At 35.0% G+C, this 24,881-nt stretch overlaps 1 protein-coding gene across 1 annotated transcript in view; it reads right to left on the reverse strand.

Annotated features, from left to right (window-relative positions):
• The window catches only part of UNC13C (unc-13 homolog C), a 665,319-nt gene that overhangs the window by 308,906 nt on the left and 331,532 nt on the right, over positions 1–24,881 (reverse strand). The window contains exons 10-13 of the mRNA XM_066276244.1: positions 21,175–21,344; positions 18,514–18,629; positions 14,533–14,696; positions 3,814–3,970 (exon numbers count right to left, since the gene is read on the reverse strand). Coding sequence (XP_066132341.1) covers positions 3,814–3,970; positions 14,533–14,696; positions 18,514–18,629; positions 21,175–21,344 — 607 coding nt within the window. The remainder of the gene's footprint in view (positions 1–3,813; positions 3,971–14,532; positions 14,697–18,513; positions 18,630–21,174; positions 21,345–24,881) is intronic.

The raw sequence follows: 24,881 nt of genomic DNA on the forward strand, positions 1-24,881 counted from the left end.
TTTTTTTATGACAAAACTTTCTCACTGTTGACTCTTCTTGTTTCCCCTTCACATTTAAATTCCTTAATACAGTAGTCTGTATATCCTCACCAACTTTTACTCTTTTTTCTCACATTTTCATAACATTTATCCAATGTAATATAGAAAATTTTACAATTTCAATATAAAGATAAAGACAACACAAAAGCATCAAAATATTAACTGTCATCCTACTAAACTGCTACACCATTGAAATGTTAGCACATTTCCTTCTGGTCTTTAGATGTTTGTATAATTTTTTTCATTTATCACTATAATATAAATATTACTAAATTATATAAAATTTGCTTTAATAACTTGATTTTAATGAATTCATTACATCTTAGTGAATAAATGAACCCTAGCATACATAGATATTTATCTATGCCCTTCTCTGAAGGACACTATGAATGAGACATTAACCTAAACTGTTTGGCTAAGCAATGACCTCCTAATTGCCAAACCCAATGGCCTCATTTCTTTTCCCAGCTTATTTAAACTTTTTTCAACACTCAACAATGTTATGTACTCCCCTTTTCTCAAAATGGTTTATCTTCCTTATAATATCCCATTTTTATTATCATTTTTGTTCAATTTCTTTAACCATTTTCCCAGCAAATTTTGCCAGCCCCTCCTTTACACCTCCCAAGGTACTGTCCATTTCACTTTATTCCTGAGTATTTTCATATAAACAATGACCTGAAATAACACTTGTACACAAAAAGTTCTGAATTTGTAAGAATAATGGCATTCTTTTCTTGAATATTTGTTTTACAATCTTCATGAGTTTAAAAATAAACACCTTTCCAGTTATTTTATTTTCTGAAGACTCAGAATATCAAAATGTCTAGGTTACAGCTTAGAGAAGATAAAAAAAGGATCAATATAATGATATTGTTAAGTCACAAGTGACATTATCAGCTTAGAATTCAGGTAAATTAGAACTTCAAGCCCAGATTGCACATCAGTGACACTATCCTGTCATATATTTGAGTGCAAATAGCATTATTCTCAATAGATAGAGAACAAAATGGTTACATCTGCATACCAACTCACCAATTTTTCAAAATGTACTTTGAGAAAGATTTCTTTTTGACACACTTTTATAGTAAGTTATTTGATTTACAAAATGAGTTTGTTATAACCATTCTATGCCACTGAAACACTGAAAAGTACTGAAATCAATTTGAATTCTCTTCTTTGGGTCAGCATGAAGTAAAAAGCATGCTATCTCATTTCCCTTCTGTAGCTTTTTGTTTTTTTAAATTTTATTTATTCATTTTTTTTTTTTTAGAGAGGAGGGAGAAGAGGAGAGAGAGACAGAGAAGTGGGGAGGAGCTGGAAGCATCAACTCCCATATGTGCCTTGATCAGGCAAGCCCAGGGTTTCGAACCGGCGATCTCAGCATTTCCAGGTCGATGCTTTATCCACTGCGCCACCACAGGTCAGGCCCTCCAGGTAGCTTTTATGCTGGATATTAATTATATAAGCACACCTTCTTTCTCAGTGGTAGAAAGGCTCAGCGTTACACAAGGTTGGCTTATTCTGTACAATGTACCCAGGCTGAATATTATAAGCAAAACAATTTTATAATGCTGAATACTCTATGTTACAGGTAAAATCCTAGGGCAATAAATGCTGTTATCAAGATGAGGTTACTGTAACAAAACAATTCTATTATTTGGTATGGTCATGATAGTATTTTCTTTAGATGGTTAGGGAATGTTCTTTGGTTTCAGCTCTTATAAGAGTCAATCTGGCTAACAAATGTAGTTGACTGTGTATTGTTTATACTCTAGGTAGGGCAGGAGAGATTACATCCTCAAATCTTACATTATAGAGCACTTTCAATGTTTAGAAACTCGCTTGCCATTTTTTAGCTCATTTTATTTTTTTAAATTTTATTTATTTTTTATTTATTTATTTTAGAGAGGAGAGAGAAAGGGAGAGAGAGAGAGACAGAGAGGGAGAGAGAGACAGAGAAGGTGGGGAGGAGCTGGAAGCATCAACTCCTATATGTGCCTTGACCAGGCAAGCCCAGGGTTTCGAACCGGCAACCTCAGCATTTCCAGGTTGACGCTTTATCCACTGCACCACCACAGGTCAGGCTAGCTCATTTTAATTTGAGAAACATGTTAAAGAAATAATTCTTATCCTCATTGAGCAGATTGAGAAACTGAGGCTTGGATAACTGAACTGACTTGCCAATTTTGATTGCAAACTCAAACCTCGTGTCTCCTAACCCAGATAGAGTTTTCTTCTACTAGTATTTATTTTGATTTGTCATTAAAGAGCAATAACATTTTTACTTTGATTCATTACAACTCATTTCACCTACCTTGTGCATTTTCTTTTAGATGAAAAAGACAAGAAAAGTGTAAACTCACTAGCATATACTTTTTTTTCCTGTTGGCTTTATACCCTTTTCTTTGTTGGGCTTAATTTGTTTCTACTCTATGACATGTATTGCCCTGAATTTGATTTCTAAACAACATGATCAATCACAAAAACCTATTCAGTGAACCAATTTGGAAGTTTGCTGGGAAATATAACTGTGGTGTCATGAAAAATACCTGTCTCCCAGGGTTATTGAATGGAGTTACTGGCCTACCCAGATGGCCTGGCCAATACCTTGAGAATCTTTCTAGGTACTTTTCCCTTTCCTTTACTGTCTTCATCCCTAAAAATAACGAGTGCAGTTGCATACCCTGAAAAGCTCTGAAATTTTTCCTTCCGTCTCTATCTCCACTAATTCTTAGTTTATAGCCTATATCCAGTCTTGTCAGTTTCAATTTAATTATGCTTTTATGAGTTCCAGTGACAGTGACAACAGCTAATGCTTGAGATTCTACAGGATCTCTGCATTTTTACTTTTTAATGTGTTTTTGATGCATTTGAATACTTCAGGTGGATAGTCTTAATTAGATAAAGGTAGTTCTCTTAAGCTCTTTACACACCTATTATTTTTTACTTAGGAGATGTGCTGTTTGTTATCCAGCAGCACCAGTAAAACCCAATAGAAAGGACAAAAGGAGCCTAATAAACCCCAGAGAAGTCAACCAAGCTCACATTTACCAGGGAAAAGCATCTGCAATGGTGAGTCCCTAATTTGTATACATGGAGAATTTTCTATAAAATACCAGTACTGACCCTGGCCGGTTGGCTCAGTGGTAGAGCGTTGGCCTGGTGTGCAGGAGTCTCAGATTCAATTCCCGGCCAGGGCACACAGGAGAAGCACCCATCTGCTTCTCTACCCCTCCCCCTCTCCTTCCTCTCTGTCTCTCTCTTCCCCTCCAGCAGCCGAGGTTCCATTGGAACAAAGTTGGCCCGGGCGCTGAGGATGGCTCCATGGCCTCTGCCTCAGGCGCTAGAATGGCTCTGGTTGCAACAGAGCAACACCCCAGATGGGAGAGCATCGCCCCTGGTGGGCATGCCGGGTGGATCCCAGTTGGGCATATGTGGGAGTCTTGTCTGACTGCCTCCCCGTTTCCAACTTCAGAAAAAAAACAACAATAAAATACCAGTAATCTCACAAAGTGTATGTTTTCTTCCATTGGAAAAGGTTATTCTAGATATGGAGATTTAATCTAATGAAGATGCCTATTGGCTATTAAATTTTTTTCACTAAATATATTTCAAATAAACTTTTAGCCTTAGTCCAATTAAACTTAAAGATATTCCCTAAGCTATAGCTTCTGCAATAAGATTGCAAGAATATCTGGAACCCAATGCCCCCTTTAAAATGTAACTCTCACAAGCTACTAGAAATGTTACATTTAACAAAACAATACTTACACCAAAGTTGGTAGCAGCAAACCGATCTGAGGCAGAAACCTGTACATTTGTTGAAACTGTTGTGTGAGCATAGAAAGCATTTATGTTCGCCAGCAAGGTGCTCATGACGGCGGGGACACCAGGGCACATGTACTTAGAAGATAGGCATGAGAAGTGCCTGCAAGGCAAAATCGTCAAGCGCTTTAACACAGGAATCAATTAATTCGCTTAACAGCATAACTGCTAACATCAGCAATTAAATAATTCTTCAACTGCATCTGTGAAAAAGAGCACAAACTCCCATAATCTTTTACTGAAATAGAAAACTATTTCAGCTCTTAAAAATGGCTTACTTACAAATGTGAAGTGGTTTCATTAGCATATGATTTACCACAGGGATGTGGGCATAAACCTTTTGAACTGTGAGAGTGTTATGTGTACACATCAAGTTGCAATTTCCAGGGGGACTCCAGCACTGTTGGGAAGCAATAACACAGGAGTCTCTTGTCTCTTTTTCTCCCCCTTATTTCAGTCTGTGAAATGGCATATTTCAATCAGAATATTCATTCACACTGATATTCCTCTCACATGGGTAAAGCAAGAGGCCCTCCTTGTACTGCATATTGATTGAACAAGTAAACTTAACATCATCTGCCTGCGTCCAGGTTGTGAGCTTCTGCATAAAGGAATATCTTCCATAAGTAGTTCTGTTTTCCAAGCATTTTGCTAAAACCAGGATGTAATTAAGCAAACAGATGACTAGTGAGGGTAGATTGAATTATGCCAGCTTAATACTTAAAGATAATTTCTTTTAAACCTTGAATAATAGTATCATATACAGACTTCAGAAACAATGTGTTCAATTCTTTTACTGCTCTCATGAAAAACTGTTTCACTTTGAACTATAACAAAAGACTTGAATGTTGATAGCACAGTTTAGGGATGAAAGTGAAAAGATAAAATATACATGGAGGAAAGAAATTTTCAGTACATACTCTGAACCTACATCGCTGTCATATCTCAGTAATTTATCCTCCACTGAGGCATCAGTGAATCGGTATTACTGAAAGCAAACACAGAGTGTACGTATGTAAATATAATAAATGCTCTGAGGTGCATCTCCAAAGAAATAGATGGTAGTTCTGCAGATGGCGGCTTCTCTTAGATCTCAGCTAAGCCACTCTCCTAGCCAATAAAAGTAGGTTAAAATTTTAAATGTGGATCTTTGGGCATCATGAATAACAACATATACCATGAGAGTTACATAATTTGTACCATTTAACCCTGGAATTATATTATTACTGATTGCTTCTTTTAGGTAAATAATATATATTTTGACTCCTTATACATAAAATGATAATTAATATTGATATTAAAAGTGATATAAATATATTTAAAATAGAAATGAAAAATCTTCTAGTGCTACACTTTCAAATTTCTTTTTATTTCCCCTAACAATTCATAAGTCATATTTGTTAATCCCAAGTTAGAAGTGAAGAGTTGTGGCCTACTCAATGCCTAAGGCAGCTTTTATTTTTTGAGAGTTTTTAGCTAATAGGCTTCTTCATGGTCTTCAGTTTAGCCAAGTTTCTGCCTCTGAATTTGGGTGTCCTTTTTTTATGCATGGTTACTGCCAAGGCAAACTTTCTTGCTTCTAACCATCCTTTTGAAAATCATTTCCTTTTAAAGTCTGCAGTTCCAATACTACTTAAATTATCCTAAAGGGAAGAGAGGAAACAGGATTAAAAGTACAATGAGCAATTTAAATGACTGAGTATATCCCTGCAGTAACCTACCCTTTCAAAAGGTACACCTTCAAATAAAGTAGGTGAAAAAGTACTATCGTAATTTCTGGATGCTTAACAATTCCCCACAAAGACTTGATTAAAAACAATTAATTAAGAATGTTAAAATCACTTTACTCATTTTTACAAGGAAATAGGGTTGGTGTCAAGTCAGTTTAGCAAGTGGAATTTCATTCAGTTCCACAGGAAAAGTTGGCGTAACAAACTCAAAAAAAGATGATACTTAAATTACCAATAATAAGATTATTACTGGCATGTTTTTAGCTGAAGCAACTGCTCTAATAATATCAACCATTAATTCTCAAAATATTACAGAAAATATATTGGGAAGTTGTGTGTACTTCAAATAACACATCTGGATTCAGCTCACTTGCTATTATTTTGTAGGCCTCGTAATGGACCAAAAAAAAAAAAAATCACCTGACTTTTCATGAATAATTATCACTAATCACACCCATCATGTGGTTTTCAAGGTATGAAAATGCCTTTGATTAGACAGATTTAAAAATCAACTACTTTTTTAATGAAATTAAGAGCAGGATGATTGGAAAGACATACCAAAGACAGTGATTATTTGATCCTTATTAGGGTTTTCAGAGAAGCAATCCAAGATGAAAGGAAAGACTATCTGTTTTCCTGATATTAGAAATATACTAAAACAATCTCACATTTGCTCCCCAGAATTCAAATTAGTATGCATTTCAGTGTAAGTAAATATTTTATCCATCTTTGTCACTAAAGAGGGGCTCAAATATTTATGATCACTTCCCTTTTGGCCAAAAGCATCAAAACTTTTCATAGATGCTATGGATTGCTTAAACTCAATTACAGAGGGTTTTGAAGGCAGATGGGTAGGACAGCAAAATAATAAAATGCATACGGTTTAGACCAGGGGTTCTCAAACTTTTTGAAGTTGGGATGCATTTAAAATCCTACAAATAATTGTAGGCACACTATATACAAATTTCTGAGAAATATGTTATAATAATTAAGTCAAATATTAAAGAAAAAATATAAAGTCAAAGCATGCTTTTATGGTAATTAAATGAAATATGACAAAATTAAATTTATTCTGACATTAAAAATATTTTTATGTTATATTTTTTGAGTTATGCTTTTTAGAATTCATAAAAAAGAGGGGTTAAAAAAAAGACAAAAAAGTTATCTTTTTATATATATAGATACATTCTTAGTTAGAATTAGCCAATTCAGCAGGTCATGGTGCGAATGTGTTAAGTTTTTTCATTCTTGTGTTTATGAGAAACATGAGTCTGATGTGTCCTAGTGATTTCTTCAATGTTTGGGCATATATTGATATTTAAAAGGCAAACTCTCATTTCCCCATCAATACATTGAAGAATTACTCTCTTTTTACTCTTAATTGTGTTGAGTGCAGAAAACCCCCACCATACATATCATCTTAACTTTACACCAAACAAAGGATAGAAGAAACTTGCCTCCAGTCTTTCTGGGGAACATGGGGGAGTGTAGTGTAAACAATCCAGCACCACAGCTTAACAGCCTTTTGCCACCTAATTAGGCAAGTGAGGTGGGGGTTTGGGCAGACTGTCAGCTTACAGCCAATTCCCCACACCTCTGTCCCCCAAAAATCTAAACTTCAAAAACCCTGTTGGTTTTTTGGTCCCCAACAGGCACATATTTCTCTGGAATACCATAGAGCGCACCTGGAAATCTTCTAGGGTGCACAGTGCACCTGGTGCACACTTTGAGAACCACTGGTTTAGAAAATGAGCAAAGCTGAAGAGCAAGTAAGGATGGGACCCACAAACTGCCCATCAGCTTTCTATGGCACCACTCCGCATCTATGCCTGAATTTGGTCTGATGTCTATGCCCTTACAGCACCCATGTATACCGCTATTTTATTGTCTTGTTATTATATATTTTATCCTTCCTGATCCTCCTAAATTAGGAGCTCACTGGGTATGAGCCATGTTTTATTGGTGAATCCTCATTGCTTATCAAATAAAGAAATTACATCTTTAGAAATATGGGCTTATGAGGAACTAGACCTTGCCTCCTTGTTCACTGATGTATTCTCAGTGAACTTTCTGGTACATGGTAGGCATTCAATAAATATTTCTTAAAGGAATGAATGACTTAATTGAGCAGCATTCTCCTTAGAAAGCAGACTTATGGCTCAAGCAGCTAAAATAAGAGCAGTGACTTTAAAGTAATCTATATCCCAACAGTTCTGGCTCAAATATGAGTTAGGTTAAGATGGCTAGTGCCAAAGTATAATTTATTAAGCACAACAAAGTAAAGGACATTGACCTAATGAGGCATGACTGTGTAGAATCTTATATTTTGTAAGTCACCCTGGGCTTCATTTTACAATAAATAAAAGACTCATTAATTACTTACGTAATATGTATTTGCTTGACAGAAATCACCTAAAGAGGTGATGTAATTCTTAATGCTTGACAATAATTTCCTGCATGTGTTCAGGGGTAAACAGTTGGTGTCATAACATTGTTAAGAACATAGATGTTTGCATAAATAAATGGAAAGCATTAAGGACTCCCTAATTCTCATGATGACAACAGGACCTATGCCAAACCTCACTGTACTAAATACACAGAATAGTGTGCTCCTTTGAAAAGTAAACCACACTTTCCTTCATACACTCATAAATTGGAAAACAGTTTTTATTTCAGGTGGATGGTTCCATTTACCATATGGAAAAAAAAAATCCTCAGGTCTTTGATCAATCACTTGTCCAAATAGGAGAATTATAATCACTTTCGTCTTCCTCATGAATGATCCAAGAAAAAGGATACATTTTTATGCAATGAATAGAACAAAAAATGTTCTGTGATAAAAGGAGAGAGTAAGTAGCAGGCACCTTGGAGGGCTGGGCAGTTCAGTATTAATGGTCAGGTCATTTACTAGCAAAATAGATTAAGCCTCTTATGAGAAATACATAAGACAAAAAGTTAATAATGTATAACCTTACTTTCTGACTTAATTAATACACACTTTCTTTCATTTATTTATGCCCCAAGTTCATCTTTATACATATGAGAGTATACCTAAAGAAATCAAGCAATCTCTAATATAAGACAAAAGTTATAAAGTGACCCAGGAGGGGGTTGGCTAAGCATAAGAGGACTTTAAGAATTAAAAATAAAACCCTTGGGATTTGAATACTTTTTCTGATCAAATGGTATATAGAAAAAATCCACAAGATTTAAACAATTTTGTTCTTTCCCAACTTATGTCTACTATGTGGATAGGATCATTGTTTCTCCCATTAAACTAAATTCCCTAATTTTGTGTTTTTAAAAATTAAGAGGCAAAAATAAATAAAAAAATAAATGAAGAGATAATCTTGCCATGTCTAGTTATATGTTGTTGATTGGTTTTCTAGTGCCCTGAAGCAAAATTTCAAAACAACAGAAAAATACTGATTCAACAGACAACCAGTTTAAATTCAAAGATATGGTTGTTTATTCAAAAACTATTTGTTGTTGTTGTTGCATTACTCATTGGTCAACAATAGTTTAGGGCTCAAATCACAGTTCAATTACAAAAGTGTCATTTGGAAAATAAAGTAGAAAATATCTCTGAAAGTTTTATTTTGTATCTGACAGAAGAATGTCAGTACTCTGAAGCTTCTCCAAATTATTAGAAATTATCAATCAGTATGATATGCTTTAAAACACATAAAAGCAACATAAATGACAAAACAGATACCTATATCAACCTAATTAAGTTTTTAGTTCCGCTCTGCTTGCTTTAGGCAACTAAAGATGTCTGACATGAAGATATATGCCAGGAGAAGTTGAGAATAAATTTAATTCTTATAAACATGATTATATATCTAATTATAATATTAACATATCAACATAAAATGTGTATTTTTCTATAAAACAATTTTTTTATTTTTTATTCATTTTAGAAAGGAGACAGAGAGGGAGAGAGAGAGAGAGGAAAGAGAGAGAGAGAGAAGGGGGGAGGAGCAGGAAGCATCAACTCCCATATGTGCCTTGACTAGGCAAGCCCAGGGTTTCGAACCGGCGACCTCAGCATTTCCAGGTCGACGCTTTATCCATTGCGCCATCATAGGTCAGGCTATAAAACAATTTTTAAGTAATGATCACCAATGAATAATAAATGAAGAAATCATATCTATGTTGGTGATAAAACTTTCTAATAGTTATAAGATTATCAAATTGCTCTTAGCAGTATTTTTTTGGATATGTCTCCTTGGGCAAGGCTAACAAAAGAAAAATATACAAATGGAACTATAGCAAACTAAAACATTCTGTACAGTGAAAAAAAATCATTAACAAAACAAAAGAGAACATATTGAATGGGAGAAGATATTTGCTAATAATACATCGGATAAAGAGTTAATATCCAAAATAAGGAACTAATACAACTTACCAAAAACCCAAACAAAACAAATATAAAACAATCTGATTTAAAAACTGAGCAGAGGATCTGAATAGATACTTCTCCAGAGAGGACATACAGATTGTCAATAGAGGTATGAAATATGCTCAAGGTCCCTAATCATCAGGGAAATGCAAATTAAAACCACAGTAAGCTTTCACCTCACACTTGTCAGAATGACTGTCATCAAAAAGACAAAAATTAAGTATTGAGGCAGATGTAATAAAATGGAAATCCTTGTATACTGTTGGTGAGATTGCAAATTGATGCAGCCACTATAGAAAATTATATAAAGGGTCTTCAAACATTAAAAATATAACTACTACATGACCTAAAAATTCTACTTTTGGCTATTTATCTGAAGAAACACAAAATACTAACTTGAAAAAATATACGCACTATGTTCACTGCAGCATTATTTACAGTAGCCAAGATATGAAAGCTACCTAAGTGTCCATTGATAGATGAGTGGATAAAGAAGAAGTGGTGTACATATACAATGGAATATTATTTAACCATAAAAATAGTAAAATTTCCATTTGAAAAAACATGAATAAAGTTAGAAAAATTTATGCTAAATGAAATAAGTCAAACAGAAAAAGATGAATACCATATGATTGCATTTACATGTGGAATCCAACAAACAAACAAACAAAAGCAACAACAAATCAGAAGAAAACCCGGGTTCGATTCCCGGCCAGGGCACACAGGAGAAGCGCCCATTTGCTTCTCCACCCCTCCGCCGCGCCTTCCTCTCTGTCTCTCTCTTCCCCTCCCGCAGCCAAGGCTCCATTGGAGCAAAGATGGCCCGGGCGCTGGGGATGGCTCTGTGGCCTCAGCCTCAGGCTCTAGAGTGGCTCTGGTCGCAACATGGCGACGCCCAGGATGGGCAGAGCATCGCCCCCTGGTGGGCAGAGTGTCGCCCCTGGTGGGCGTGCCGGGTGGATCCCGGTCGGGCGCATGCGGGAGTCTGACTGTCTCTCCCTGTTTCCAGCTTCAGAAAAATGCAAAAAAAAAAAAAAAAAGAAAAGAAAAAAAAATCAGGAGAAAACTCATAGCTACAGAGAACAAATTGATGATTGCCAGATGGAAGAGGGTGGGCAGATGGTTAGAAAAGGTGAAGGGACTAAGAAGTACAAATCTCCAGTCATGGTTATATACAGTAGAGAACAGGAAATATATAGTCAACATTGTGATAACTGTGTTGGTATCAGATGGGTACTAGGCTTATCAAGGTGGTCATTTCATAAATTATATAAATGTCTAATGACTATTTTTGTACCCCTAAAACTAATATTTTATGTCAACTATAGTTGAAAATAAAAGAAATTATTTTAAAAAGGGGGATATCAGATTATCAAAAATAGGAATTATTTTATTCTGGGGAGATGGTAAATTTTGTACAGTCAAAGCAAAAATTACAGTGAACAGAGCTGGTAAAGGAAAATTTTATTCAAGGCTATGCCATAAGAGAAACCAGAATTCAGTCTGAAATCAATTCTGCTGAAATAAAAGATGGGAAGGATTTTAATTAAGAGCTGAGATAGGAATAGGAGGGTAGAGATTCTAAGAATTGGAGTGGGGAAAATTCTGGTAATCTGTATTTGCTAATTGTCCTTACCCAAAGGAAAAATTCACGTTCTCTTATCCTCATGGTACTATTACAACTTGGATCAAAGTCTCTATCCAAGTTAGGCTTCTGCTCTCCCAAAGAGATTGGGAAAAGGTGGTTTAACATCCTTGATGATTACATTCAAGGGGGATGGCTCTCCCAGATCCTTGAGAGAGCCAGTCCTGTGTTGTATAGCTAGCCAGAATCTTTTTAAAAAGTTAACATCCTAAAAGGTCAGAGAAATAATTTATAATTCTAAGTTTTCTAAAGTTTATTCCCTAAGAAAAGGGAGGTGAGAGGCCTCTGGTGTTAGGGGAGAGGGAGATCAGGGCCAAGAAGCAGAAAGAGGTCTGGCTAAATTTTGTCCAGCTGAGGGAAATATGAAGGCCATCTTGGTTCATACTTAATGCTAAAAGAAACATTTAATACATATATATTTCAATATCAATCAAGTATATAACAACAAGTAGATATAATTACCACATTCTGTTATCATCCAAGTGCAGTTGACAATTTATTACATGAAAAAGTAAGGCATTATTTTTCCTAATGCCTACCAGCCTTGCTTTCATTCTTTAGACCAGCAGTTGGCAATCTAAAAAGCCAAGAGCCAAATCCAGTCCATAATTTTTGGTTTTAAAATAAAGTTTCATAAGGACACAGCCATACCCATTTGTTCACTTACTATCTATGGCTGCTTCTGCACTAGCAGTCCAGAGCTGAGAGTTGTGACAGAAATTTTAGGACTCACAAAGCTAAAAAACATTATCTAGTCATTTACAGAAAAAACTTGTCGACCCTGCTTTAGACTAATTTCTAAACTGAATCTTAGAAATATGGTGAACGCACATTACAATATACCAATGATGTACTATAAAATTGTACATCTGAAACCTATATAATTTTGTTAATCTATGTCACCCCAATAAATTTAATAAGAAATATGATAAACCTTATTCACCTCCAGGTCACTTGATACCAATATTATCTAAAAATATGGTTTGTTGTTGTTTATATATGTTAAAAGGTAAGAAAATTTCAAGTGATAAGATGAAGGAGGATGTTTCTCCTCTTTTAAACTATCATCCATTTACCATTTTTCTATATTAACATGATTGTGCTTCTTAGAATACAAAAAAACATGAAACTGAAGAAATATAAATCAGCTCACAGAGATATTTTACAATAAATGTAACTTTCTTTTTACTGGGATTCTTTCCAGGAGTTTATTTATTTAAATTAATCATAGGTGTCTTTTGGCAGAACACTTTATTTAGTTTAGACTGTTAATAATAGTTGCATTTTAATTGCACTCAAGTTTTATGCTAGATGTTTTGATGAATTATTATAGCCATTGACATGGGATAGAGCAGGTGGCAAAGTTACAGACTCCTTTATGACTACTCAATTACAAAATAAATTGCCTCAAAAGGAGTCAGTTCTCTGTTAGTGGATGTGAGCAAGCAGAGTGATACTGAACACCAGTCAGGGATTCAATAATAAGGTTTTCAAATTTGGAGGGAGGTTCAATTGGGTGAACTCTAAGTTTTTTTTTTTGTGCCTAAGAATCTGTAAGTCTTTATTATTTGACATTAGGTCATACTGTAAACTGAAAAAGCACACACTTTATCAGAAATTTTAAAGAAATTTACATATGCTGTTCTAGAATTATGACGTGATTAAATGCTATAAATCGTAAACTCTGAAGAACACTGATTTTGGCCCAATACATAGTCATCATTAAGGTGGTTGAAAATTATTATCTCTGCTAGCATCTACTCAGCTCATGTGAAAATATAATTTGATTATTAATTTGAAAGAACAGTTCTCTAAACATGTACATAAATAGTTTACGTATTATATATAGTACATAGCTAAACAAAATGCATTTACAAACTTAGACCAGGTTTCAAAACATAAACTATAGTTAATATTAACTTAATTCCTCAGTAAGGATTATGTGTTTATATGGCTCACTTCTATAGTTCCATATTTACTGTAGTGTTGTGTTTATGGGTGCTCAATAAATCTTGGTTTTACTGAATTAGCAGCGACGTTATAATAATAGGAAGGAACTAATATAGTCTAATGTTAAGGTCAAGATACTGTAATGGCTCTAGATGTGTCTCTGACATTAAAAGGCTTTATAACCATGGGCAATGCACTTCAATCATCAGACTATAGCTTTTTCATATATCAAAGAAGGCATTGGTTCTTAAACTTTAGAGTGAGAATTACTTGTAAGGCTTGTTAAAGATAACTGGGCCCCACAGAGTTCCTGATTCACTAGGTCTGGGGTAGGGTAGGGAAATTTCATTTCTAAGTTCCCAGGTGCTGCTAATGGCTGCTAGTCAAGCGACCACACTTTGAGAACGCAATAAGACCTGGGAAGATAGTATAGTGAATTGCCAAATCTTTAATACTTTATAGCAGTTGTAAGTCAGAAGGTAGCTCATATCAAATTGGCACATTAAAATGTAATTTGTAATTGCCTTTTTTTTTTTTACACAGAGAGAAAGAATCAGAAAGAGGGACAGACAGACAGACAGGAAAGGAGAGAGATAAGCACCTTAGTTGTTCATTGATTGCTTTCTCATATGTGTCTTGACCATGGGGCAACAGCAGACTGAGTAACCTCTTACTCAAGCCAGTGACCTTGGGTCTAAGCTGGTGAGCTGTGTTTAAACCAGATGACCCCGCGCTCAAGCTGGCAAGCTAGGGGGTCTCAAACCTGAGTCCTTGGCATCCCAGTCCAACGCTCTATCCACTGTGCCACCACCTGGTCAGGCTATAATTGCCTTTTTAATCAAAATTTCAATTAAATTGAAAACAGGGATATGAACACTTTTTTTTTAAAGAGCTCAACAGGTTTTTGAACACATAAATAAATGTTCTATGGTACTTACGTCATAGCTTGATAAATAGATTCAATCCCATAACGCATAGCAAACTCATCCACTATTTCTTGTGAAGCATCATCAAAGAAAACCTTCCAGGCTTCATCTCCCTTGACCTCTGGGATTTTCACTGCACCATTAGATTTCACTTCAGTCAAGTAATGGAACAGATTCTAAAAGTAAGTGGTTTTCAATTATTCAGTAATTCCTTAGAATAGGCCAGAAATGTTTAACTGTAACTTTCAGTAAATTATATTTGCATTGTGATTGCCTTTAATGTTTCATCAGCATCTATAAGCAATAGGAATAGCTTTGATTTTTATTCTAATTAATCTCATCCTAATGCAAATTCTGTCTGCGTCTATAGGAATCAAGAATCCAAATGTTTCATACTCACCAAGTCATTTGAAAACAAAGTAAAAGTTTTTGCTTGCAAATGTTTCTAAATGCGAGAACATATTTTGTATTCATGGGGACTCTGAGCAAAATTTAGAGTCTTGATTGAATAGTCTGATTTTGGCTGTGTCAATACAGAATCCAGGTGTGTAGATGGTATTAAAAGGCTTTGGCTGCAAAATGGTAAAGAGTCAGGGCAATGAACTGAGGTTAAAAATGCATGTGTGTGAATTCTATAATAGAAAAACTGACTACATACATATTTTTTCATTGAGTGGATGAATAAAGTGTTTGGCCCAAGTGTGAAAAAATACCTCCAGGATAATCAGTTGTCCCTTAAGTGCCACCTGGTAATGGATAATGCTCCTACACATCCTCCAGGCATTCAGTTTTATCACAGTAAATTTCTTGCCCCCTAATACCACACCACTCATCCAGCCCATGGACCAGAATGTTATTTCAAATTTCAAGAAACTGTACACAAAAGCAATGTTTCAAAGGTGTTTTGAGGTGACATCAGATACACAATTGTCCTTAAGAGAGCTCTGGATAAAAACATTTCAACATTCTCAACTGCATTAGCCTCATAGATAAGGCTTGGCAGAGAGTGACATCCAGGACAATGAACTGTGCCTTGAAGAAATTGTGCCCAGGATATGTGCATGAGAGAGATTTTGAAAAGTTTGAGTCTTCCTCTGGGTAAAGTCAATTGTTGATTTGGGAAAGTCCATGGGTTTGGAGGTGAGGGGTGAGGATGTGGAAGAGTTGGTGGATGACCACAGTGAAGAACTCACTACTGAAAAGCTGCAAGACCTTCACCTAGAAGGGCAACAGATGGCAGATGAAGAAGTTGCTTCAGATGAGGAGGAAGAGACAGGGGAGAATGTGCCTTCTTCAGAGATTAAGGACATCTTCTCCATGTAGAGTAAGGTACAGGGGTTTGTGGAGAAAAATCACCCAGACAAACTTGTTGCAGGTTGTGTCTGCAACTTGTTTAATGATAATGTCTTGCCCCATTTTGGGCAAATCTTAAAGAGGCAGCAGAAACAGACCTCTTTGGATAGCTTTCTTGTGCGACATGGGTCGATTGACTCTGAAGCTGGTCCTAGCACCAAAAGACCAAGAAGGAAAGTGACTCCAGATAGTGCCTTGATACCTAAGGTCCTTATGGAGGGACAATAATATCTGCACCATTTCAAATTCCCACCAACAATGTATAAAGATCTCAACTTCTTCACATCCAAGACAAATTTGTTATTATCTGTCTTTTTGGTTATAGCCATCCTAGTATGTATGAGGTGGTATCGCATAAAAATTGTTAATTTCCCTAATGGATCAAGATAATGAACATTGTTTCATGTGCTTATTGGCCATTTGTTTATCTCTTATAAAGAAATGTCTACTCAGGTCCTTTGTCTATTTTTAAATTGGGTTATTTGTCCTTATATTGTTGAATTGTAAGAGTTCTTATATATTCTGAATACAAATCCCTTATCAGATAAAAAAAATGCATGTGTATGAATTCTATAATAGAAATCCTGACATACTAATCCTTTTTGCTTCTAACAAGTTTAGGAACTGCTGCATGGATGTAGATAGACTAGGTCACTAAAGGTATATTTCTTAGATTTCAATTTTGTTTTTGTTTTATTTTGCTGTTTTTTTGGTTTTGGTTCTTTGACCAGCAGAAAAGACCCTGAAAAGCAGAATATAATACTCTTTGTCTGATTCAAACCTTTTCTCCCCTATTTATGGCTTCCCATCTTGCCAGTTCAAGGAATTATTTTATTGGTCTGAAAACTTAACCACTTTTATTTATTTTTTCCCCATTGATTTGAAAGAGAGGAAGGAAGGAAGGTAGGTAGAAAGAAAGGGAGAGAGGCAGGAGGGAGAAGGGAGGGACAGAAAAGAACCATCAACTCATCGTTTCACTTAGTTGTGTCCTTATTGATTGCTTCTCCTATGTACCCTAACCAGGGTGGGAGGCAGTGGGGGAGTCAAACCTGCGACCTCTGGTTCTCCAGGTCAACATTTTAACCACTGAACAACACAGCCAGGACCCTTAACAACCTTTCTTGAAGAAATGATAAAACTGGACAGATTGCAGTCATTAAATTAAGCCTACATCTTATATCTAATTACTATATAATGTATAAAAGACTTAAATACTATTTCTTATTCATTCTTTAGTAAAATAGAGTTACAAATAATTACACATTAATTTTTATAGATATATTAAAACATAATATGCAAAGATTCTCTTAGGTTTTTTTTTTTTCTTGTCTTAGGTAGGTACTTTCTCTTTACCTCTTTGGATACAGGGAAGGGTACATTCCCCAGTTTCTCCTCATATTTTTGATATATGGGACAAGTGTCATTTGTATCTGAGAAAGGTGTTGCTAACACCACTAAATTCGCAGAAGCAAAGCAACCAATAGAAACCCAAGATTATTTGTCCCTGTGTCTACATTGAGGTACAGCTAGGAACTGCTGATTCTGCCTATTAGTATCACACTGGGTAGTCTTTGCTTCCTTCTAGCCTAATGAGGCCCTACCTTTTGGGTGGTAGGGCCTACTATGAGTGGGTAACTTCATTCAAATACTCACTCTTCATATCCCTATATGTATGTGGAGAGGGTAGACAGATGGAGGAGGTTTCGATATGTCTGAAGCCCTTTGTGCACTCAGAAAAAGAAAAAAAATACTGCTTATTACATTAACTTCCAAAAGCCATTACTATAACATCAGCATTTTAATATTTTTAGTTGTAAACAATATACTCTTAATTAAATCTTCAATAATACCTAAACACTAACCCAGAGGTCTCAAAAACACTCATGATTTGATCCTCTCCTGCATTACTGAAGTACTACTAGATCTTTGGTGCTTCCCAAATATTTGTCATGACTTATGTCTTCAGTAACTGCTTTTTAATATTCTCTATTCTTCTTAGAAGAGTGGTCACTTCATTTGGTTTACTAATTCATTATTTCATTGCCTTATTTATTATTGAACCCATGAGGGTTCAAAATATATAAATTGTTGTACTCAGAAAAAGGAAGAAAAAATCACTGCTTATTTCATTAGCTCCCAAAATCTATTGATGCAACACCATCATTTCTATATTTTTATTTGGAAGCAACACTCTTAATTAAATGTTTTTAAAAACCTAAACACTAACCCAGAAGTCTCAAGAACACTCATGATTTGATCCTCTCTTGAATTACTGATGTACTACTAGATCTTTGGTGCTTCCAAAATATTTGTCATGACTTATTTCTTCAGTAAATGCTTTTTAACATTCTCTGTTTTCCTTGGGAGAGTGGTAATTTCTTTTGGTCTACTATTGTAATTCATTATCTCATCGCCTTGTTTATCTCACTGTCTCATGTGCTTGTTCTAAACTCTCATTAGAGGACATCCACTTACGTCATTACTGGTATCGTATAGAGTTAGAACTTCAGAAACAACTCTAGAAAGGTAACTTGATTTTATACATATTTTAAAATAAAAAAAAATTTTGTTGTACAATTCATAATCAAGACAAATTTATCTTCTAAGTTTTTTTAAATTAATACAATTTAATTTACTTACCTCATGTAAACATGTATATTGTATATGATATGGAGCAACTTTCTCCTCTCCTTTTATTTCCACATTGATTTTCAGTCGAATAGCCCCAGATACAGCTGACTTATCTGTTCGTTTCTCTGACAAAGTGAAAGTAACTCATCAGTCATTTTAGATAAGACCAGATTTCTTACACAAGTTCTCAAAAGTTTGAAAAGAGGCTTACATTGTTAAAAGCCATTTTTTTTTAGATCAGGCTTTTAATATTATCTAACCATAATGATTCTGCTAAATACCATTTAATACCATAGTCTATTCTGTCACTATGATTGTCAAACTACATTATAACTAGATACTTCATATAAAAAAACTTAATCAGAGACTTTGCCATTCTATTATGAATTTCTGTGTACTCAGTTTATACAATAAAATTAGAGTATTTGGGCAATTAAAAGCAATATAACTTAAAGATAAAACAAACTAGGAAAGTAATTCATCTAAAAATTTCTACTGCTCTTTCATCTATGCTTGAAAAGATGAGTCAAAGCTTTGGATAATGACAACAAAAAGGTATTTTCTTTGTTAGTGATTCATAAAGGCCTATATTCTACAGCCTATGTTTTACCCATGAGTGTTGAATTAACTATTTATTTGAATGGAATCAATATGCAGTTAATTCAGTCAAATAATATGTGTATGTACACAAATGTGTTTCCAAAATGAGCTTATCAATAGCTTTGAGAGAAACAAAAGCATAGTCATAAAATCCTTAGATTGTGAATGTAGTTAGGGGATCTATGTTTAATACCCACTTCACAGATGGAACAGAGAGAGGCAAGCTGACCCATATCAAAAGTGAAATGTCAGGAATTAGATAGAGTGCCACAAGTCAATAGTGAAGACTCCAGCAATTGACCCTCTATCTAAGTATAACTGTTTTAAGCCACAAGATAAAGTTAAATCATAAAGTCTACTTTTTTTTATATGAAATGTCTGCTGACTTTTTTTTTTCTATTTTTCCAAAGTGAGAAGTGGGGTTAGGGCAAGGGGGAAGACAGAGACAGACTTTTGCATGCACCCGACAGGGATCCTCCCGGCAAGCCCACTAGGGAACGATGCTCAGCCCCTCTGAGGTATTGCTCCACTGCAATCAGAGCCATTCTAGCACCTGAGGTGAAGGCCATGGGGCCAACTCAGCACCTGGGCCAATTTTGCTCCAGTGTAAGGTAACCAATTGTCCTCCTTTAGGGAGGACAGTCCTTCTTTTGTAATTTCTGTCCTCCCTCGAAAAGTGTCCTCCTACATGTCCTCCTTTTTGATATTGGAAGACTAATCTGTAAATGTCTGTATTTGATTGATGCAGAGTTGATCCATTGCATGTGATGTGATGTATTTGTATTTTCCATGACAATTTGCCAAGGATCAGTACAGAGCAGTGATACTGTTTTCTTCAATTTATTTTTGTCCTTCTTTACATTGTAAAAAAGTTGGTCACCTTACTCCAATGGAGCTTTGCTGTGGGAGGGGAAAAGAGAGAGAGAAAAGAGAGGGGGAAGGGTGGAGAAGCAGATGAGTGCTTCTCCTGTGTGTCCTGACCGGGAATTGAACCTGGGACTTCCACATGCTGGGCTGATGCTCTACTGTTGAGCCAACCGGCAAGGGCCTGCTGACTTTTTATTACTAGTTTTTAATAGTCACTATGTTGTGAAGATTCTTTCCTCAGGAGTGTTGGAATCATGGGTGTTTCTCTTACATGCTGGGAAATTGTTGATTCTCTAAATTATTAAATTTCGCTGCTGGGGCCAAGAGAAATTAAGTCCTGGGGTCTTTTTTGGTCAAGACTTCTTTGCAGAGCCCTGGGAGAGCATAGGTTCTTTGGTTTTAATTATCATCATCCCAATGCATTCAGGGGACACTGGCTCTGCTTGGATTCCCAGGGCTTTAGGCCAAGTTCTCTTCACGGTGGAATGAATTCTAAGTGACTAGGGGAAAAGAATGTTGTATAAGCAATGAAAATTTGGTGCTCCTGTAGATTGAACCACTGAAGGATTTTAACAAAGTGAAAACCTGTACCCCATCCCTCCCTGTTTTAAAAGGTTAAACACCAGCAATGCGAGTACAAAAGTACAAACAGCGTGAGCAGTTTCCTGTGCCATGTTACATTATATTTTTCTCTTAGACTGAAGGGCAGTTACTGCATGAAAGCTGGGTAGCAGGTTTTACTAATAGCACATTCAAATTCCCAGGCAAAACTTAATAATATTCCCGTGTATGTTTTGTCAAATGAACAATTTGAGACATTTCTGTTCTGAATTCTAACTGCCTCAATTTAAGGACATGCTAACGTATTACAGGAAAAAGTCCACATGTAGGCAAATGGTGTTTAATTAAAACACTATTTTTGAGTATTGCACAGAGTTAATGGCCTGATGTTTACTCTTGATGAACATCCAGCTGACTCTTTGAAAGACTTTCCTCTTTACATCTGAAACTTACTAATGTCTTCCAATAATAATGAATTTGAATGAATAGTTATCATGTTTAGTTTCATTAGAGTAATGTAGTGAGTTCACATAGAATCCAACAGAATTTTCTAGAAAGTCATTGGCTATTTTTATCTATATGGAAGAGAATACATGACACAGATATTCTGGAATTTCATTTAACTTTTTATCAGATAGTCACCTAAGTTGTACCAGACATCCATTTCTCCACTCAAAGTCCTCACTTCTACAATCGTTTGTCCCAGAAAATCATCTGACTCCTTTTTGAAATGTTGCTTGACTCTGGATTTAATGTCGTCATCTTCATCCCATACTCTGACTTTGATTCTATCTGTGGAGTTATGGCACTCACTGAAAATAAATATGAATAAGTTAACCACCTCAGATAACTGCATTAAATGGCATTTGATGTTAGCAACTTATTTTAAGTCTACCTAATTCAGAAAGTCATCTAGTATATTCCATAATAAATTAGATTCTCACTGATGTATTCAATCATAATATGTTGTAGATATCAGGAATATTGAAGAAAAATCCTATCCCATTCCATTTTATTTCCTTTAACTGAACTAGATATAATCAAATTTGGGTCAGAAATATTTGTTTGGTATATTTTCTTTATGACATAGTTCCTTTACACAATAGTCATCTACAACAACATATCTAAGCTCAGAAAATTATGCATCATAAATATAAAGCTAATTTCACTGCAATAGGTATTGAAAGAACAGACATCACACAATCCACTTGATAAACTTAAAATTCCAGTAAGCTTATATTGTTAGCTCAAGTAGAGTTAGATTTTATTGTTTTTAACAATAAGCTGCACATTTTAGTTCATTCCTCATTTCCATGATTCCTCTACCTTATCTTGCTGAAATAAACTCCTTAGTATTGATAACCTATATCATGGTCTTTCTTAACATTATGACTTTTGTATATACTCTTCCTTATGCTTTTCAGCCAGCAAATAATCATTCTTTAAGAATCAACTAGTCATCTGCTTTTCATAACTTTTTCTCCAAGCTGTTTGAGCCAGTTTAAATGATCAACCTTGAGTTCCCAATTTACCCTGAACATGCATTTACTTTAGTACAGGGGTCTTTAACCTGAAGTTGGTGGGTGAGTTCTGAGCATCAGAGACATTGGATTTAGAAAAATAATAAAACAACTTCAGCTTTATTTTCCACAAATTATGAATATAGACACCAAACCCCAGCAATATTATCAGTACCTGTAAGATTTTTCTCACCAATAAAGCCCCAGATATTTACTTAACATTACATGTATTATGGATCTTGAAATATTATTTATAAATTTCTTTATTGTACTAAAAGTAAATCAACATAATTGACTTGGTTTTCAATTCTATGTATCTTATGCATTTAAAATATAATTTTGAGAAAAAGGTCTATAGTTTTTACCATATTGCCAAATGGGCTCATGCTACAGAAATTACTTTAAGAATTTTCTGACAGTATACTCTCTCTCCCATTAATCTGTGAGGCAAAAGAATATAGCACATACAAGAATGAGTTTTGAGGTCTGACATGCCAGTGAGCAAAATAATAGCCCCACTGGTCTGCTTACCATGGAATTTTTCAACATAGAGCACTCTGACAAACTCTGGGACATTTTTAGTGTACTCAACAAATGATGAAAGGCACCACTGGCATTCAGTGGACTAGGTAAGGTACTAAGATACCCCATCTAAAGGACAGTTTAGATGTTTTAAAATGATCCCAAGATACTGAATGTGCAACACCCAAACCTTAGCTTGGAATCTTTTATATAAAAACACCAACTCTTTCCTTTCGTATGTTTTACTAGATAATGAAATTTCCTGATAAACAACTAGTACGTAAATCAATAGTTAAAGTCAGATTTTATTGTTGTTGCTCAAAACTTTATGAGTTGTTTCCATTTTGAGAAATTACTTGTTACTCAGAACTTTACAAGATTTGTTTTTTATTCTGAGAAATTACATTACCAATGTCAAAACCACTCAAAATATTTGAATCAATATAGTCGTATCAGCCTGAATTTGAGATGGTCACATTCATGCTAATTCTACCTACAGAGGAAAGTATGTTGTCTACTAAACTATGTATTCCAGGATAGTTTTATCTACTTTTATATATTAAAATACATATTAGAATACTTTAATTTTTCTTGTCTATTATAGTTGGAATATATTATTGATTTTGAAATATAGATAGATTAAATAATATATTATTTTGTTTCAGAATAAAAATATCATAAATTACTTTATGTAAAAAGGTCATTGTGTCTGATAGGGTTGTGAACTACTAATTATTTCTAAGACTTAACCTGTATGAATTTCATTCTCTTTATCTATAATTGGGGGTAATAATACCTATCTTACACAATGTTAATGAAAAATAAGTGAAATAATGTCTTAGAGCAGTTAGCACAGTGATAGACACATGGGATTTTATCTATATTGGTCATATTATTATAATATCAATATTCCATAAGATCTTTGTGAAAGCACAGCCTATGTTGATATCTCTATCCTTGACACACTTCCTGGCATGTATCTTTCATTTAAAAAATTTTCAGTTTTGCCAAAATAAAATCCCCTTTATTATGTTTAAAGGAAAAAAATAATTTTACCATTCATAGAACTATAGAAATTATAAAAGAAATTCTCCAATTTTGATAGTAATTTTGTTGGTAAAATGTGGTGGGACTAGTGGGGAGAGAGAGAATTCATTTGTGATACTATGTCCCTAGAAGCCAACAAAGCCCACTTTCAACCAAGGAGAGCAGTAAGAATAGATAACAACACAGCTGCCTCCCATCTACTCAGAATTACAAGGATAACTATTAAAAATACACATCTGAAATTTCAACAATAAGAATATTTACATAGTGAAATCTTTGGCAATTTAGACACAAAAACCCAATTACCAGCTCATCGCATTCTTATCTTAGGAAAGAAAAAGAAAACAGGGTATCAGAAAAATAATTATCATTCTCCTAAACTTAAAACTAAAATATTATAAAAGCAGAAAGAAGTCCCTTTTTGTTACCTTTTGATAAATCACCAAAGTTCATGTAAGTTCTAGGAGACAGAGATCTACTATATTTTTACCCATTAATAACAGGTACGGTGAGTAGCAAGCTCTCAGGGGTCCCCAAACTTTTTACACAGGGGGCCAGTTCACTGTCCCTCAGACCATTGGAGGGCCGCCACATACAGTGCTCCTCTCACTGACCACCAATGAAAGAACCCCTTCCGGAAGTGCGGCGGGGGGGGGGGGGGGATAAATGGCCTCAGGGGGCCGCATGCGGCCCACAGGCCGTAGTATGGGGACACTTGCTCTAGATAATAAAGATTGGTAACTATTTCTAGAAGCTATACGTTAACAATATAAAACAGCTTGTCTTATTTGAAGACAAAGTTTTGATGGTCTAGTTTATGTTATAAATTTAAGATAAAGAATTTTATTTAAATGTATACACAAATAGTAATCCAATAATAACAAATATGTATATGTTTACATATCTACACACATATACATACACACATATTATCACCCCTTCCTCTCTGTACATAATTAATTAAGTAGTATGTTATATAGCAAGAGGAAAGAGAGACAATACTATCCAAGTTTCTATGAGTAATGACTTTTTTAAAACTAGGTAGAAGTACACCTTCCAAATGCCAACTCATTACTCCATTAAGTTTCTGCATTAATTTGGTTTTTATGTTTCTGTTTTTATTATGACATCAAAAGTTCACTATACCTTCATCCATAGATCATGTATTTATTCAGTCACCTATTACGCAGTTATTTATTAATACCTACTAATGCACTAGTCACAATGGAGGTTTACCAAGGCTACATAATTAAACCAACT

The sequence above is a fragment of the Saccopteryx bilineata genome, chromosome 4, assembly GCF_036850765.1.
Source record: "Saccopteryx bilineata isolate mSacBil1 chromosome 4, mSacBil1_pri_phased_curated, whole genome shotgun sequence".
In the NCBI taxonomy this organism is placed as follows: Eukaryota; Metazoa; Chordata; class Mammalia; order Chiroptera; family Emballonuridae; genus Saccopteryx; species Saccopteryx bilineata.